The 16,247-nt window shown below is 51.3% G+C and overlaps 7 protein-coding genes across 7 annotated transcripts; 2 read left to right on the top strand and 5 right to left on the bottom strand.

The window, feature by feature from the left end:
* Positions 1-478: 478 nt before the first annotated feature.
* On the bottom strand, positions 479-2,269 carry PENARI_c002G08224 (uncharacterized protein; the record flags this gene model as incomplete). Its single annotated transcript, XM_022627709.1, has 1 exon — positions 479-2,269. The coding sequence occupies one exon, from the start codon at positions 2,267-2,269 to the stop codon at positions 479-481; it is 1,791 nt and encodes a 596-aa protein (XP_022492719.1).
* Positions 2,270-3,815: 1,546 nt separating this feature from the next.
* PENARI_c002G01638 (mitochondrial 37S ribosomal protein bS16m) lies at positions 3,816-4,446 on the bottom strand (the record flags this gene model as incomplete). The annotated part of the gene is made up of 3 exons (XM_022627243.1): positions 3,816-3,860; positions 4,029-4,221; positions 4,370-4,446. The coding sequence occupies 3 exons, from the start codon at positions 4,444-4,446 to the stop codon at positions 3,816-3,818; spliced, it is 315 nt and encodes a 104-aa protein (XP_022492884.1).
* Positions 4,447-4,754: 308 nt separating this feature from the next.
* Positions 4,755-5,725, top strand: PENARI_c002G03305 (NADHX epimerase; the record flags this gene model as incomplete). Its single annotated transcript, XM_022627357.1, has 5 exons — positions 4,755-4,766; positions 4,829-4,937; positions 4,995-5,060; positions 5,131-5,225; positions 5,294-5,725. The coding sequence occupies 5 exons, from the start codon at positions 4,755-4,757 to the stop codon at positions 5,723-5,725; spliced, it is 714 nt and encodes a 237-aa protein (XP_022492815.1).
* A 186-nt stretch (positions 5,726-5,911) lies between these two features.
* On the bottom strand, positions 5,912-8,413 carry PENARI_c002G09034 (WD repeat PLAP family protein; the record flags this gene model as incomplete). Its single annotated transcript, XM_022627772.1, has 3 exons — positions 5,912-7,770; positions 7,823-8,276; positions 8,366-8,413. The coding sequence occupies 3 exons, from the start codon at positions 8,411-8,413 to the stop codon at positions 5,912-5,914; spliced, it is 2,361 nt and encodes a 786-aa protein (XP_022492393.1).
* Positions 8,414-9,342: 929 nt separating this feature from the next.
* PENARI_c002G00965 (WD40 repeat domain-containing protein) lies at positions 9,343-10,688 on the top strand (the record flags this gene model as incomplete). Its single annotated transcript, XM_022627199.1, has 6 exons — positions 9,343-9,352; positions 9,419-9,532; positions 9,586-9,625; positions 9,675-9,770; positions 9,835-10,478; positions 10,552-10,688. The coding sequence occupies 6 exons, from the start codon at positions 9,343-9,345 to the stop codon at positions 10,686-10,688; spliced, it is 1,041 nt and encodes a 346-aa protein (XP_022492194.1).
* A 590-nt stretch (positions 10,689-11,278) lies between these two features.
* PENARI_c002G02175 (putative RNA binding protein) lies at positions 11,279-12,761 on the bottom strand (the record flags this gene model as incomplete). The annotated part of the gene is made up of 7 exons (XM_022627286.1): positions 11,279-11,932; positions 11,996-12,062; positions 12,115-12,166; positions 12,218-12,252; positions 12,475-12,515; positions 12,579-12,656; positions 12,723-12,761. The coding sequence occupies 7 exons, from the start codon at positions 12,759-12,761 to the stop codon at positions 11,279-11,281; spliced, it is 966 nt and encodes a 321-aa protein (XP_022492985.1).
* A 512-nt stretch (positions 12,762-13,273) lies between these two features.
* Positions 13,274-15,345, bottom strand: PENARI_c002G08903 (alpha-actinin, sarcomeric (f-actin cross linking protein); the record flags this gene model as incomplete). The annotated part of the gene is made up of 4 exons (XM_022627761.1): positions 13,274-13,462; positions 13,513-15,120; positions 15,177-15,243; positions 15,290-15,345. 4 exons carry the CDS (start codon positions 15,343-15,345, stop codon positions 13,274-13,276), a joined length of 1,920 nt encoding a protein of 639 aa, XP_022492941.1.
* Positions 15,346-16,247: the final 902 nt, after the last annotated feature.

Genomic DNA, 16,247 nt, shown 5'->3' with positions numbered 1-16,247 from the left:
TGAAAACAAAACAGGGGGAATCACGTCAAATAAAATAGATAACAGCTCGGAGACATCCTGGTCAGACAGATCCAACCCAAGATGAGCGAGATAAAGACAAATTCAGCAAGAAAACTAGGGTATGGTGTGGACGAAACGAAAGTGGCAGAAACAAACGCGCTACTCGAGCGCCTCGCACCGACCAAATAAGAATACAAGTGTGGCAATGACCTGAAATGCAATCCTCCCAATGAAATGAATGAAGACAAATAAGGAATGTAAGAGCGCCCGGGTTCCCATGCAATAAGAAGCAAAAGCCAGAAAGGGGGAAAATCAAGAAAAAGAAAGAAATCAGAAAAGCAAATCCGAAACAATACTCCCGAGAGTTATGCAGCCGCCGAATGCTGATCTAGCTCACGAAATGAAAGGAATCACCAATGCGCCAGATACCCCAATTCGTTCAAACATGCCGGACATTATCTCAATATAATGCTTGGTCTTAACGACCCATCATGTAATCGGGGTAGAAGGAATTATAGCCGTTCAGATTTGGCCCATTGTTGCTGCCGGCACTTCCAGGAGGTGGCGGGGACATCATCATGGAATTGGCTCCGTTTCGGATTCCCAGGCCCGAGTTGGGATTATATGAACCATTGCTCATCAAGCCAGCATGCGGGTTTGGGGTGTGCATGTTATTGCCATTGCGCATGGGTGTGGGCAAGGCCATACCGAGGCCCGGAGGTGCTGCTAGGCCAGGAGGAGGTCCATTGACAGCTGAGAACATGTTGTTGTGCATGCCGCCTAAGCTACTACCTCCAGACGATGCGCCCTGTCCAGAGATTGAATTGGACGAGCTCATGCTGCCGGGCTGACCAGAGCGCACACCCAAGGGGTTCTTGGAGAAACTGAGACGGATGCCGGTTTTGACGCTGTTTGACAGCTTGTAACCGTACAGCTCATTGAGCGCCTTGCTGGCCATGGCAACCTCGTCGAATTCGACAAAGCACATGGGACCATTCTGCTTGTTTCGGAAACAGAGTCGCTTGTATCCACGTTGCTTCGAGAAGAGCGCCTTGAGCTCTTCCTCCGATGTGTCCGGGGGCAAGTTACCCACGTACAGCGTGTTGCAGGGAGGGTTGAGATCATTCGGGTTGGCAGCAGGAAGGCTGTGTCGCGGTGTATGCTGGGCGCTGTAGGGGAAACCATGGCCTTGGTTCGGGTAGGCAGATGCTGGCGCTCCACCGCCCATGCGCTGTCCCACACCTCCGGAGTAGTTCGGCAGAGGAGGAGAGGACATGTTGGTTGAGAGAGACAGGTTGGCAAAGCGACCGGTCGGAATTTGAGGGTTCGTAGAACGGCGGGAAGGCGCAACGGAGTGCCCATTCTCCGCGTAACCCACTGGATCCTTCAACAACTCGCCAGTCTCCTCGTCTGGATCCTCATCGATCATAGACTTCCCGGTTATGCGTGGGAGGTTATCGATGCCGTTTCCGATCGGAGAATGTGGGGAGAAGAGGCTATGCATGCGCGAGCCAGATTCAGAGGTTTGGGGAAGCCCCTCACCAATGACTTGGTTGGGGTTGCCGGCCGAAATTCTCTCCAAACTCTGGAAGGTGTTGTTGAAACGCGAAGATTGACGCGCCAGGGGTCCATTCGAGGGAACACCACCCAGCAATGCACGGCTCGCGGTGTGATCGATCGTATTGCGACGCGCGTTGGATAGAGCCGATCCCATCGGGCCCGGGTACATTTCAACAATCATGTTGGCGTCGTTCTTGGAGTTAGGCTTGCCATTGAGCAGGGCTCTGGCTTCCTCGGCGGCCGGCAAAGTATGGAATCGCGCGATCGCGGTTAAGAACCCGTCATCCTCCGGCAAGTCCAAGGTCACAAAGTCGGCATCCACTAGTTCCTTGGCGAACAGCAGCATACTGCGCAGGGCTTCGCGACTGGTGTTTCGGGGCAGTTTGCGCATCAAAATCGCGCCTCCACTGCGACCTAGGCCGTTCAGGCCCTGGAGGTTACGGTCGGTATCGCCCAAGCGCATGTTGTTATCGAACGAAGCCGAGGTACCGATCGGGGAGAAAGGGTAGGAGAAAGTGTTGTTCAAAGAGGGCGCTTGCGACGCATTCGGGCTATACACGTCGGTCGACATCGCATGCTGAGCCGTTGAAGGCGCCGAAGAGAGAGACTGCTGTGGTGGCGACGAACCAGAAGACACGGACTCTGTCAGCTGTGTGGTTCCAAAAGAGCCTGGACTCGTACGAGTGGACTGGCTAGAGCTGCCGCTCATCCCTCCACGAGTGTTGAAGTTTCGAATTTTTTTTCGCCTTTATCGCGACCCCAGCTGAGAGAGATGAATCGGAGTCGCGAGTTGGAAATGTCGCGATGAGTCGCGCGCAGAGTGAATGCGACAAGAAGTGCGATGCAGATAGGTCGAAATATCAGATCGGGTATTGTAATGCGACAAGGCGACAGAGAATAAAGATGGATGGAGAATGCAAGAGGGGGGGAGGGAGCAGGGGGAGGAAGAAGGGGGGGGGAGAGAAAAGAGTCCGGAACGGTCGAGTGCAGTCCACAGGTGCCAGATCCATGGATCTGCTCTCACGACGCGACTCATTGGGGAACCGGTATGTGACAATGGGAGTACATTGGGTACTACGTAGATCCCCATACTACCATAAGTACCACAGAGTAGATGACAGTACGTTGTCACCGTTTTACAACGTGACCCTGTAACTTGTCCGCTTGCAGAGATCCAAGTGCGTGTCCCGAATGGAATGTGAAGCTGTTTCCCTTTATAGTTCCCTTAGTAGTGGACCTTAGTAGATGGAGTCACTGCTTTTCTAGAATGTATGCATGTTTGAATGTTCCATGTGGCTTGCCCCCAGCTCTACACGCTTGGGGCTCTATCGAAGATATACTATACAGGGGTATCTACCGGGAACAAAGCAAAGCATGAATACATACTGTACATAGGTCAGCCTCTATTACATCCCTGCCTATAAATCAAGCCTATAAATCAAGCCTATACGTCAAGCACTTTATAAGACAATAACGCACTTGCATATCCCGTCCAAACCAGAATCTACAAGTCAGGTCCAAAGAAAGTCAAAACTCGACGATCCTCCACAGCGGACCAATTGCCACGGGGTGAACCCTGGCAACACATGGGATTGGCTGCCACGGGGAAATGACTCGACGTTATCGAGGGGGCGATGTCTCGTATGGTTGGGCCGTGGAGAGAAGCCATCGCTTGGCTGATCTTAGTGCCTGGAGCGGTCATAAGCGCGTCAACAGAACTGCATCTACTCTACATTAAGATTTCTTATGGGAATGTCTTGGGCTGACCTGGCGTAAATACCGCACTTTAAACCTTGGTCTACGCGTACCCTGAGGCTTATTACACTTGCTAAGCCGCTAGCTAAATAGGTACCAGGTCGGTGCCTAGTAGATACCGAGGTAGGGGAGTACGGAGCACAAAATAGTCATGCCATGTTGAGTATCACATTCCTGACAGTGAAGTTGTAGAATTTCATGCTCGATTTAGAGCCAACGCAGCTAGGCTGCCATAATATACAGAGACGTTCCCAGGCAACTCAATAAACGCCAAAAATGCCAACACAATCAAAATCAAAATCAAACAGAGAGCTGACCCTCTAACCACTAGTCCCCTGATTCCTCCCAGGTGAACGATCTTCCCATGTCCTAACGGCCCCGCTCGGCCGAAGCCCTAAGAATGCGAGAAAGCTAGATATGACTCGAACAACGGCAAGGGACTCAGGGTGACAGCGGTACCCTGTCAGACCCCCTTGAACAGTCACACACACATCGAGAAATCAGGCCTTGTGGAAGGTAGTAGGTTTAGGAACCACGAGGCCACCCTAAAAGAACACATTCATAGTTAGCACCCGTCCAACACCTAAGAATGACGGCGTGATCGGGTGGAACGGTATGACCTGAGAATGATGGAACCGACAATAGCAAGAGCCGTGTATACTCATCATCCTCGAACACCCGTCACCGCTTTGAAAGAGTGGAATCTGGCTTACCATGCCCAACAGCTTCCAGACAGGATCACTAGGCTGCGCCCCAACACCGAGCCAGTACTGTGCGCGCGAGCGGTCGAGAGCTACCTCCTTGTATGGGCGAGCATTGGCATTCTCATTGTACAAGTTCGTGGGACGCTTCGGGATGGGGTTGTAGGTGCCGATGACTTCGAGGGGCTTGGCGCCACGGGCGGAGCTGTTCAAACAAGAGTCAATTATAATTCTTGACGGTGTTTCCATGGTATATCCTGATTGTATTCCACCTGGCAATGCTGCAGTCTTGCGCTGGCGGTGTGGATCGGGATACTCGGCCGTTGACAGGGGAGGAAAATATGGGCACGTACCGGGCCTGTGCGACGACGATGTTGTAGAAAGGGTTGTGCTTGTTGCCAAAGCGGGCAAGTCTGATCCGGAGAACCATTGTGTTGGATATGCGTTTCTTTTGCAATGAGCGCGCGAGACAGTTCTTTTGGTCGCGATGTCCGCAAAAGTTCTTGATGTCCCGGAGGAATAGTTGTTCCGGGTTGGCCTAATGTGGATTAGCGTGGTGATGTAATGTGAAGACCTGTAGATCTACTTATGAGGTGATGCATGCTTTCTCTCTCTTTAACTGTTTCACTTGATTGATTTGGGCGCTGACTTCTTCGTCATCATAATTGTATGTTCCGCTGTACATTTAAGCGGATCTGTCTTCCTACACATATTCGGCGTTACAGTAAATCAGCAACAATGTCGTTGAAGGTATAGTCATTTGATAGGCATACAACCAACACATAGAAGCTCACGGCTCTATCTCCAACCAGGCAATCTCATCTAAGGATGCTGCTGCTCTGGACAAAGACCTGATGGAGGTCGGTGGCTGGTCTCTAGACCAGTTGATGGAACTAGCAGGGCTCTCTGTCGCGCAAGCCGGTAAGCTCCAACAAGCTCAAACCACACCAATCAATGTACTGATGCATGAGCAATTAGTATGGAAAGTCCACCCTCCAAGCGCAGGCAAAAACATCCTGGTCGTCTGCGGGCCAGGTAACAATGGTAAGCCTACTTCTATACACACCCAAAGCCCGATATCAAACCCATAATCCACAATCTAACACTCCCACAGGAGGAGATGGTCTCGTAGCAGCGCGCCACCTAGCACACTTTGGCTACAGCCCATCAGTGTACTACCCAAAACAAGGCAAAAACGAACTCTACCAAGTACGTCGAATCCATTCCAATCGGTTCACCAAACCCTAAACCCCAAATCTAACAAAACCTAACCCCAGCGCCTGAAAATCCAACTCCAAAACCTGTCCATCCCATTCATAACCGACTTCTCCCCAGCCCTGCAGCAAACAGACTTCCTAGTCGATTCAATCTTCGGCTTCTCCTTCGGCGGACCACTCCGCGAACCATTCGGTGATATAGTCTCACAAATTGAATCAGCCAGCGTGCCCGTGCTAAGTGTTGATGCGCCCAGTTCGTGGGATATCCAGAGTGGGCCGCCGAAGGAGGGTCCCGGTGCGAAGTTCATGCCTGCTTCGCTTATTAGTTTGACTGCGCCGAAGCCTTGTGTGCAGTTTTATCAGGGACGGCATTTTATTGGGGGGAGGTTTTTGACGAGGGGACTAGCTGACAAGTATGGGCTTGATTTGCCGGGGTATCAGGGTGTTGAGCAGGTTTTGGAGGTCGGGGTTGATGCTGAGGGGAAGTTGTAAGTTTCAGGTTATTACGGTTACGGGTTGTTAGTAGGATGTAGGACTACTACTGAAATGAAATGGAATGGAATAGAATGAAATGATACGTGATAATTGATTTCCTTGGAATTGCGTTGTCGTCGTTAGGAAGTAATGTATCTCTCATCTATGCACACATGCATTGAATGCTTGTAAGACATCCCGCTCTTAGAGTGTCTCCCGAATCTCGCCAATGATACCCTTGATGCGGGGTTCCCTTCCTGGACCGGATGCTGAGAGTCTGGCGAGCACACCTTCAATCTCGTAGATTTCCTTGGCGGCAGTCTTGACTTCCTCTCCGAGAGCGGCGACAAGTGTGCCGAGCGAAACGAGTGCTCGGTAGACCGCTTCGGAATCCTTCTCTCCGGCAAAAATCTTGTTCAGTTCCTCGAGAAGGATGAGACCTCGTTCAGCCGATTCTGGGGTATGATTCCTGCCCTCAGAGACAAGGTAAACCGCAAAGTTGATGTACAGCGTCGTGATGGCGATGATGAGGTTGCGGTTTGGCGAGGCTCCGCTGTTGACCAGGGCCGACTTGACTCCAGCCAGGATCTGATCAAAGGAGCTCATGGCTAGTTCGCGGCCAGCAGGGGTCTCGAACAGGTTTGCAAATGTTCGCATGGCAAGCATGGCATTGTTGACATTAAGGGGAGATTCAAAGACACCGCTGGAGATGACCGCTGACACAACGTTCTCGTCCGCGTACTCGGCCGCTGCTGTGAGCGGTGAAGCGGCTGCTAGGAGACGAAGAATATCAAGTCCAGGGAGTCGGTTGGCGGCAGGCCAGGTAGTAACAATCTTGAGAATCAACGGTATCCCAGACTCGACCTCGGGTGAGTCCTTAAGCTGCTGGGATGATTCCAATTGACCGCACATGGCGACAACGGTTTCCACCTCTGAGGGGCTCAAGGCCGTATCCTTTGATCCATCGGAAACGAGTTTGTCGTTCAACTCCTGCAGCTTCTTCGTAATTACTTTGAGGTTTGCTGAGCGAATCGAGAGGTAAGTCTTCTGCGGGAGCACCTTGGGTCGCGGCTCGGGAGCAGGGGGTTGGGATTCTTCAGCAGCTGATGCGTCACCAGGGCGGTATCGTCGGTCGGATCCCCAAGGGTCGGAACCTTCTGATTCCTGGGCTGATTGTCCAATCGTGGCGCCTTGGGTGTTCTGGGTGATGAAGTTTGCAACCTGGTCGAGGTAGGTCATAGGAAGCTCGTTATCTCCAATAAACTTAGTGGCAGCCTCGTATGGGTTCTGCGAGGCATTGTATGGTAGCTTCAACGGAGGCTTGCCATCCTCAATATCGACATCAAAGACGTAGTCATAATCCTGTCCATGGTATTCGGTCTTCCGACCACTGCTTCCAGCTGAGTCCACCACCGTTCCAACCGCAATCCACTCTTGTGATGCGGATGACCAGGTGTGGGCGGTGACACTGCCATCATTCTCTCTGATCATCTGAACTTGACCATCTTTGGTGCCAGACTTTTCTTTAAGGAACTTTGGGCCCGGTAGCTCTTCCTTATTAATCTGGCCAACCTGCTGCGCTGGGATAGATGACTCCTTAACAGCCTGATCAAAAAGATTTACAGCCTCCGGGGCTGCGTAGCGGTCTGGGCTTCGGCTGAAGACACGGGCAATGCGGTCACTAGCACCAGTGACGATATCACCCGTCTGACTGCAGGCTGCAACACTCCACACCGAGATCGCAGGATGGGTGATGGTTTGCACGCATTGAGTCCCGCTCCAAATCTTCACGGTGCGATCTTCACTTGAGCTCACCAGTTCACCCGACGGGAGCGCAGCAAGCGAGTAGATGAAGCTCTCATGACCATGAAGAGATGCGACGAGTTGACCTTCCAGAGTGTAGAGACGAATGATGCCATCATTGCTAGCCGATGCAAATTGGGCACCTGTGGGGTTCGACGCTGGAAGCTTGCACAAGGCCCGAACAACGTCGTTGGAGTTCTGTACGCTCCCGAGGAGAGCTCCTGAGGTATTGAATATGCGAATCATTTTATCAGCGCAGCCTATAACAATGTCAGTATGAGACTCCCAAAAAGCTGCGTAAGACCAATGTACCTGTGATGATTGTGTTATCGTCGTAGGCAAGCACAGCCCAGACGCTTGCCTCGTGTCCTTCCAGCACAGTTTCACACTCCCACTTGCCAACCTTCCACAGACGTGCAGTTGAATCCCAGCTACCGCTGACAACCCAATTACCGTTCGGGGATACGTCTAGAGCACAAACATTATGGCCGTGGCCTAGAAGCATAGCATCGGCATCGTCCTCGGCGCCTTTGCCCGGCTGTCTGGCTTCAATTATGGAATCTTGTCCAGCAGAAAGAACAAGGCCTTCGGGGTATTGAGATGTGGGAGGAACATAGGCTAAGCTGTTGATGAAGGCTGTGCCATGTGCAGCGATCGTGTAATCGTATGCGGGGGGAGGAGTCGCAACGAGCTTCCAGAGCCGAACTGTGGCATCTCGAGAAGCGGAGAGGACGACATTGGGGTTTGGGAAGACCACCGCGCGAACCTATATCAAAATCAAATGAATGTGAGTACTTTGCGTGGATTGAATGCGCGATCAATGGCAGAGCCAGACGCCGGGATCAGGAGCCTTACATCATCGCCGTGGCCTTCAAGGGTTGCCGAGAGCTTGAAATCAGGCATACATGTGACTTGGGGGGTAGAATGGAGAAAGAGGTAGAAATTCGAGTAAGAATCTTTTGAGGGTATCACAGAATCAGCAGTCACTTAAGCTCCCCGTTGTTGTCCTTTAGTCGTTCTGGGGCGATCCCCGCCAAAGCATCATATCACGTGGGCGGTAGCGCCATAGGAACCTGCTAGAACGCCGAGAGCTTATCAAGTTGGCATTGAGATTATTAATAGTGTCTTGTATGGAGCCCTATATCTGCTTTGCCTGGTTCTACGTAGTGACTCCTTTGGCTCGAAGCTAGCAGAGTATTTAAGTGGCCCAACCCAGGGCCCATCGGGTCCTCGAGTCCACTACGCCACAACAAGGAGGTTTAGCTGCTTATCCATGACCGTGCCCAATGCGAGTGAATTAGCGGTGAAAGCGGCTGAGCCATCACAGTGCGCATCCAATGCAAGCGCAACATATAATTTCCACTCCATAGACGCTCAGAGACGAGGTTAAGTCGTCCAACTATACGCCTCACGTGTTACTTCAATTATACCCGACTGGGACTAGCGCCTTACCTAATGGGGATTGCCCGTTATTGTTGGAAATTGAAATTCGATATTCCATCTACATCTACCAAGCTGTTCTTGCTGTTTCCCAGGGCCTGCTCTCCTTTTGAGGTGTCTGGAAGCCTCATATCTCACTATTCTCACTCTTCTTCGATCCTTTCTGCACCTCGACCCCACGTCTGATGACTTGACGAACGTGACGAATCTCTTATGTACTTTCCTTAAGACATATCCAACCTTCTCTGGGTCTTCCTCCTGGACCTGTACTTGATATCAGTCACTCGGTTTTTGAAGCTAACGCGCATCGTGAATCTGATCTGTGATTGGCCCTGTAATACCTAACATCAAAACCACTGAAACCTACGGGGACCTGTCTCCACACCAACGAAATGACTTCCGGTGAGTGGTGTGCGTTGATTAATATCAACATCGGCTTCCTTGTATTTTACTGACTGTCTGCCACAGATATCCCCAAGGTAGTCCCTCTGACTTGCCACGGACACTCTCGTCCAGTGACGCATTTGAGCTTCTCTTCAACTGTCGAAGATGAACAGTACTACTTTATATCCTCGTGCAAAGGTATGGAACATTACCAAATGCCAACCACTGCCGCCATGACTAACCTATTCTAGATAATAACCCTATGCTCCGGGATGGCATAACCGGCGACTGGTACGCTGCATGATACCTCCAAAAACCCCACCAACTAATCAGAGTCCAGGATTGGGACATTCCTCGGCCACAAAGGCGCAGTATGGCAAGCCAGACTCTCAGCCGACGCAGCCATCTCAGCCACAGCAGCAGCCGACTTCTCAGCGTAAGCCACCCCAAACAATCCCCAAAACACACCATATACTAACCCACCCTCTTCCCACCACCAGCAAAGTCTGGGATACCTACACAGGCGAATGCCTGCACACTCTGCAACACGCACACATCGTGCGAGCAGTAGCATTCCCAATCCAAGCCAACCCACAAGTCCTAGCAACAGGCGGCGCAGAGAAGAAACTCCGAATCTTCGATCTAACGCGCAGCAGCGGCGGTGGTAGTCCGGGCAGCAACGCCTCGACACCACCACTCCCGCCTTCAAACGCAAACCCGGCAACCGAGAACGGGGTAGCAAGCTACGAGATCGGAGCCGGCGTGCACGGCGGCACGATCAAGTCCATTGTCTGGAACCAGGACTACAATGTCGTCACAACGGCCGCGGAGGACCGCAAGATCCGCTGGTGGGATTTGCGATCCCGCCATCCTGTTGTGGAGCATGCAGTTGACGGGCCAATTGGGACGTGCGAGTTGAATAGTCTTGCAACGCGGCCTAATGACTCTGGTATTTTGACTGTTGCTGCTGGGAAGAGCGTTTATCTGTTTGATGGGGTGCAGCCTGGGCGGTTGCTTAAGAAGGTTGATTTTGGGTATGATGTTGCGAGTGCTGCTGTCAATAGCGAGTCTGCGCGGCTTGTGACTGGTAGTGCTAATGATACCTGGGCGCGGGTTTATGATTTGAACACGGATGAAGAGCTTGGTATGTTTCTTTTTCTTTCTTTTGCGTGTCGCTTTGGGATGTTGATTTGTGCTAATCTTATTTTCTTTTGCAGAGGTTCAAAAGGGTCACCATGGACCTATTTGGTCGGTTAGCTTCTCGCCTGATGGAAAACTCTACGGAACTGGTAGTGAGGATGGTACCGTCAAGCTCTGGAAAGCGTGCCGCGAGCCTTACGGCTTGTGGAGGTGATGTGGGGACTGCCCGTCATCACCATCATCTTTGTTACAGTGTACAGAAGAAATTACGGGAGCTCATGTCTTCCCTAGCCTTTGCTGGCTTCATTATCCATAACTGGCGGCGGCTTTTTGACTAGTTTATTCTTATCGATCTGTGCCGATCCATGTCCTGAGTTTTGACACTCGACGCGAACGAATTCCATGTTTCGATGTACATGTATGAACGTAGAAATGCAAAATGTATGCGAGGTGCCTAGAGCAAAAGCTTGATGTATAGATGTGCATTCTGGTCTCTAGCGTGGAAATAGCCATAAGATATTTGAGACCTCCCATTTCGCCCGCGCATGGGATAGAAAGGAAAAAGCAAGAACAACAAGAACAAGCCGGATGTGCGAAAGAACCCAAATTACAATTTCGTGGTTAAGTAAAGTACAGAATTCTAGGCCGGGTCCGTACAAACATTGACGGCAGAAGGAAGAGTGGAAACAACGTCGAGTGATCTCGGTTACCTTGAAAAGGTTGATGGGATGTTGGTGATGAAGGCTTCGAATAACCAAACGGTAGGCATGAACCATATCCCCCGGTAAGTTGGAATGGTGACATTTACTCGATCATGTCGATATCGTGGTCGGCGACAGGTGCGCTGGTAGCCGGAGCAGCTTGCTGGGGGGCATCCTGAACGGGGGCAGCCTCTTGGTCGCCGCCACCGGCAGTACCCCAGTAGTCCTCCATCTCTTGGTCCAGCTCTTCCTGGGTCTTGCGAGGGCGAGCGTTCGAGCGACGGTTCGATCCATCGGTGGGTTGAGAGCGGGGTTCCCGCCCGTTACGTCGGCCTCCTCCATTCCGACGAGGGGAACGTCCGGAGCGCTGAGAGCGCTCGCCGGGGACATAGCGGTCAATGTGTTCAGGGGCAGGCTTGGTGACATCGCTGCGGTGACGGCCACCACCACGACGGCGTCGGCCACCCTCGTCGTCGGATCGGGGGCTCAAGCTGCGGCCATCACGGGGACGCTCCACGCGGTCAAAGAGGCTGGACTTGGGGTGCTGCACACTATCGAATGGGTTGCGCTCTCGGCGGCCGGGAACGAGGGAAAGACGAATTGGCTGGCCCTTGGCATTGGCACCGTCGAACTCTTGGATTGAGGTGTGCGCATCCTTCAGGCGGGCGTATGTGATGTGAGCGACACCCTCGGAGCGTCCAGCGCGGTCGTAAGAAAGAGAGAGGTCAGAAACGGGTCCAATGCGGCCGAAGAGATCCTGAGCGGTTAAACTTGTTAGAACTGTTTTATATGCTGGGTATAACCTGGCTCGAAGACTCACCTCAAGGTCGGCCTGGGTGATGTCGTAGTGGAGGTTTTCCACACGGACTTTGGTCAATGTGGAGGTGCTAATTATTCGATTAGCATGGTCGAGCAAGTTGAGGTGGGCAGGTTTCATACCGGTCAGAGCCGGGTCCATCACGACCTCGGCGGGAGACATGGGAAGGGCGGGCTATAAAAGCTGTTAGAGAAACTCCAATAACGTCGCGGACAAGAAACATACATCGGTCATCGTCGAACTTATCATGAACCCAGTCGCTAGATAACAGACTCATCAGTATTTTCCACATCTCACTATCCGGGGGGTTATAATCACAGGTTCAAGTCAACGCGGTCTTGAGTGTATGGCTGTTGTTATTCGAAAGACGGAATGTTAGCTCCAAGTCAGAAGAGGTACCGTGCAAAGTTCTATTCCATGTGTTTTGCCGTGGAGTGTTCGCGAACGAGTCTCTGACAATCCAGGACTGGCCACGACTTCACGGGGTAAGAGGAGAATTCGCAGTAGGAAGAGGAGGGCGGACCTAGATATCAACGAAGTTAGCATAGATGTCGTCGGAGCAGAGCCGCAGTTTCAGGTCAAGTACCTTTCTAACGCCATCACGGTCACGGCGACGGCCCGGGTTGTTGTTGCGGCGGCCACCAGAGGGGCGACTGGGGTTGCGCTGCAATGGTGGCTGTTAGTATAGGGTCGGTGACAAGGCTTCGCTGATTCACTCCTGGTGCCTTACCGTGTCTTCAGCGATGATCTCGTCCAGGCTGCGGTCCATCTTGAGAGATATTGCAGGAAACGCAATTGATCGGTTAGGAAATGGTATTAGACCGGAAAGAATCGGATAATTCAGTCCTGGTCGCGTAGGTAAAGGATTGAAGGGAGATGAGGCGGATAGAGATCACTCTCATCAGCTCCAATGATCTGATCTGGGGAGGCATGTCACGTGACCTGCAAGATCGACCGAACTTCCATTGTCGCCACAACTTCTCCTGGCGATTGGAACTTAGGGCTATTCAGGTCTATTCTACTGGAAAGGAATTGAGTTATCATAATCATCTTATGGTATCCTGAGCATTACAGAAAAGCATACACGAACACAATATGCAAGAACAACCACGTAACCCCAGGATGCATGACAAAAAAAAACGAGGGAGCCGGGGTTCAAAGACACGCATGAATCCTCCCTGAAACACCGGAAACACAGCAACACCGAATCAGTGCAAAATCCCCTAGAATCACCCAAGAATCACCGGCAATGCTGTGCGAAGAACCACAATGATACACCCCCTACTGTTCGCTCCCATTCTTTTTGCCTTCTTCTCTCATTTTCTCCATGAAACTAATATAGTCGTACTTGGCCAACTCTCTGTCCTCGAGGAGATCAGGTCCATCGTGCGTTGGCATTGTCTTGACCAAATGCTCGATAACCTCATCTGGGATGAGTGAGTGTCGGAGATCAAGTTCCGTGACGTAAGGCTGTGATTAATGTTAGCAATGAAACAAAATATGTCGCATGTGCTACGTACCTTGCCATCGGCTACTTCCCTGAAACTCTGGAAGACCTGCTCGGCAGTGTTTTGATCCTCTGTCACGCTGACCATAAACCGAATGAACTGTTCAAAGCTCACTCCGGCATTTTGTGATAGACGGTTGGCCCCACACACCTCAACATACACCTGGTGCATCTCCTCTTCATCATAAACCAGACCCAGACTGGCCAATGCTGCGGAGAACTCGAGTTCCTGGAGAGTGTTGGAGGAATCGCGGTCGAAATGGCGGAATACCGACTCGAACTCCTCCAGCTGAATGGGTGTCAGGTTGGTCATGTTACGAGCAACCATCTGGTTATCAAGGAAAGCCAGCTTCTTTGAAATGCTGGACTTGACAAGACTGAGCTCATATGCAAGCTCGTCCAGCGTGTATGTAGTGAAATCATTTTCTTCGATGTTAGCCTCGGCACACTGCTCATCCAGCTCTGCAATAGTGTCGAGGAAAGCGTCAAGGGGTGGCAAGTTGTCGTTTAACCTCTTGACGTGATCTAGCTGGTCTTCAACGTCGCCATCCAGTCCAGATATAGCCAACGATAAGGTCTTCAAGGTCAACGCAAAGTCATTTGCTTTGTCGGCGAAAGAGCGGCGCAGCTGGTTCTTGATATCACGAATTGTCTCGTTAATAAGCTGACTGCGCTCATGCTCATCTCGAGTAAGAATCTCCCACTCCCTGTCGCAGTTTTCCGGACTCAACTCTTGAGGTGGGTCATAAGGGCGCAGTCGATATGTGCCTAGTTTGGTTTTGATGTTGCCTAGCAAAGCAGCTAGGTCGGATTTTTCAGCCACCCATTGGCGCTTCTCATTCCGCTTGTACAGGGAGAACTGGTGTGCCTGTTCCTTGGCGTCCTTGTAGGTTCCCTCGAAGGAGGCGGTCTTCCAGTGATCGCGCTGGCCGCGGATCAGTCGCAGCAATTCCTTTACCCGGCGCTCATATGAGTTCTGCATATCCCATGCACCATGCATATTGTTGACAAACTTCTCCACTCGTCGCCCAGCGTTCTCAACCCTCTCCAGCTGCGAAAAAGCATGGAACCAATAGGCGATATAGGTCATGAGGGAGCGTTCATCGGGTCTGGGCACGTCACACACATCGTCCACGTCGAGCAGGTCCGGAATACCGATTTCGTTGGATGCGATCTCGAAGGCCAGCTTCATATTCCCGCGGTGGTCGCTCTTATCAAGCGAGTCATAGTCGATCAGGTCCGGTCGGTGGATATCAAGGAGAGCGCAAAAGGCCAAGCCGTTGTTCCAGCTAGATGAGAAGTCGCGAACCTCCACATCATCGTAGCATGCCGTCTTCCGTTGACACCATAGCAGCAGACCCTCCTTCGCGGTCATGCCCTCCTCGTTGATGTCACTGATGGTGAATCGCAAAATCAGGGTCCAGATCAACCCCAGAATGATCTTCTGATTCCCATCCACAATATCCTCGGCTCCGATATTCGTCATCTGGATCCTCCTCCCCTTGATAAAATCGAGACTTTTGTTCACATTTTCGAATCTTTGTACGCGAAGTTTGGGTTTGGATGCATATCGACCTAGTGACTCCCCTCCAAGGATCTCGAGGAGGTGAATGAGAATGACCTAGAGGTTATGCGATCAGTGACTTGGCTTCGGGTGGGGGGACTCGAGGAACATACGCCATCGGAGAGATCAGTGACCAGGTCGTCAATGGCCAAACTCCGTGCCTTCAGCTTGTCATTCAGCCTAATCTGGGTCAGCCTTGCATGACAATGAGGGGTTGCGCAGTTACCATTTTGTGAAGGTCTTCTGCTGCACATTAATCCACTGCTTCTCGACCGTCAACATCTTTCACGAGACATTCAGGGCCGAATGGCAATTAGTGATAGTCTGGAGGTGACAGCGATCAGGGTTGAGGAGAGGACGATCAGGCTTGGTTTCCGATTTGGGCTGGAGATCAGATGGAGCACAAAGGGGGGTAATGTCGGGTGGGGTGCTGATTTCCGCACGTCGGAGTTGAAGAGTCACCCCAGCAACGCCTTTTTTTATCTATTGAACTCAACGTCGAGAATAGGAATGTAGAAGTTGAATTTCTAACAGGAAACGTTTTGACAATATTTGAAGATGCAATGCACCCCTTGCGACCCACTTTTTCTTCGGCGTCTAAGTATAGACGTCTATAATTACTCCCTTCTCATCTATTTTGTTGCTAGTCTGGCCTCCTTTTCTCTCCTTTTTGGCCTTTTGGTTGACTTGGCTAGATAAAAGAGGACATATGAAGAAGGTTCATAAGTGTTGATATCTACAAGAGCATGGTCCTCGACAGCCACTAAACTACAGGGATAAGCATAGGCTATGGGATCTCACGAGACCATGATCTGAGATCATCAGTAAAGTAAGGAGAGTCACTATAGGGCTTGGGCCCATAACTTACGGAACCACAGCCGAGGGTCTAGATTGGTACAACATCTGATTTCCCGATTCCACCAGGGGTATATTACAAGGTTGTTCTCTTACAATATTGTGAAGTTGTTGATCTGTCAGCAGGCTCCTCTGAGAGATTTGAGTAAGAGCTGTCTCTATGGGAGGTAGTATAGTAAGCCGGGTCTATTGTAGGGCTTGGTTGACCGAGATAGAGTGTCGAGATATCCATGATTCTTTGCTGCCAGTCTGACATTCAAACTTGGTGTGATCATATAGTTCTACCACCATGTGGGTATATTTTTGATCTGCCTACCAAGGTTCTTCTC

This window comes from Penicillium arizonense, assembly GCF_001773325.1.
Source record: "Penicillium arizonense strain CBS 141311 chromosome Unknown PENARI_contig002, whole genome shotgun sequence".
NCBI lineage: Eukaryota > Fungi > Ascomycota > Eurotiomycetes > Eurotiales > Aspergillaceae > Penicillium > Penicillium arizonense.
Note: the sequence above shows the minus strand (reverse complement) of the source record. Positions and strands in the feature narration are given on the sequence as shown.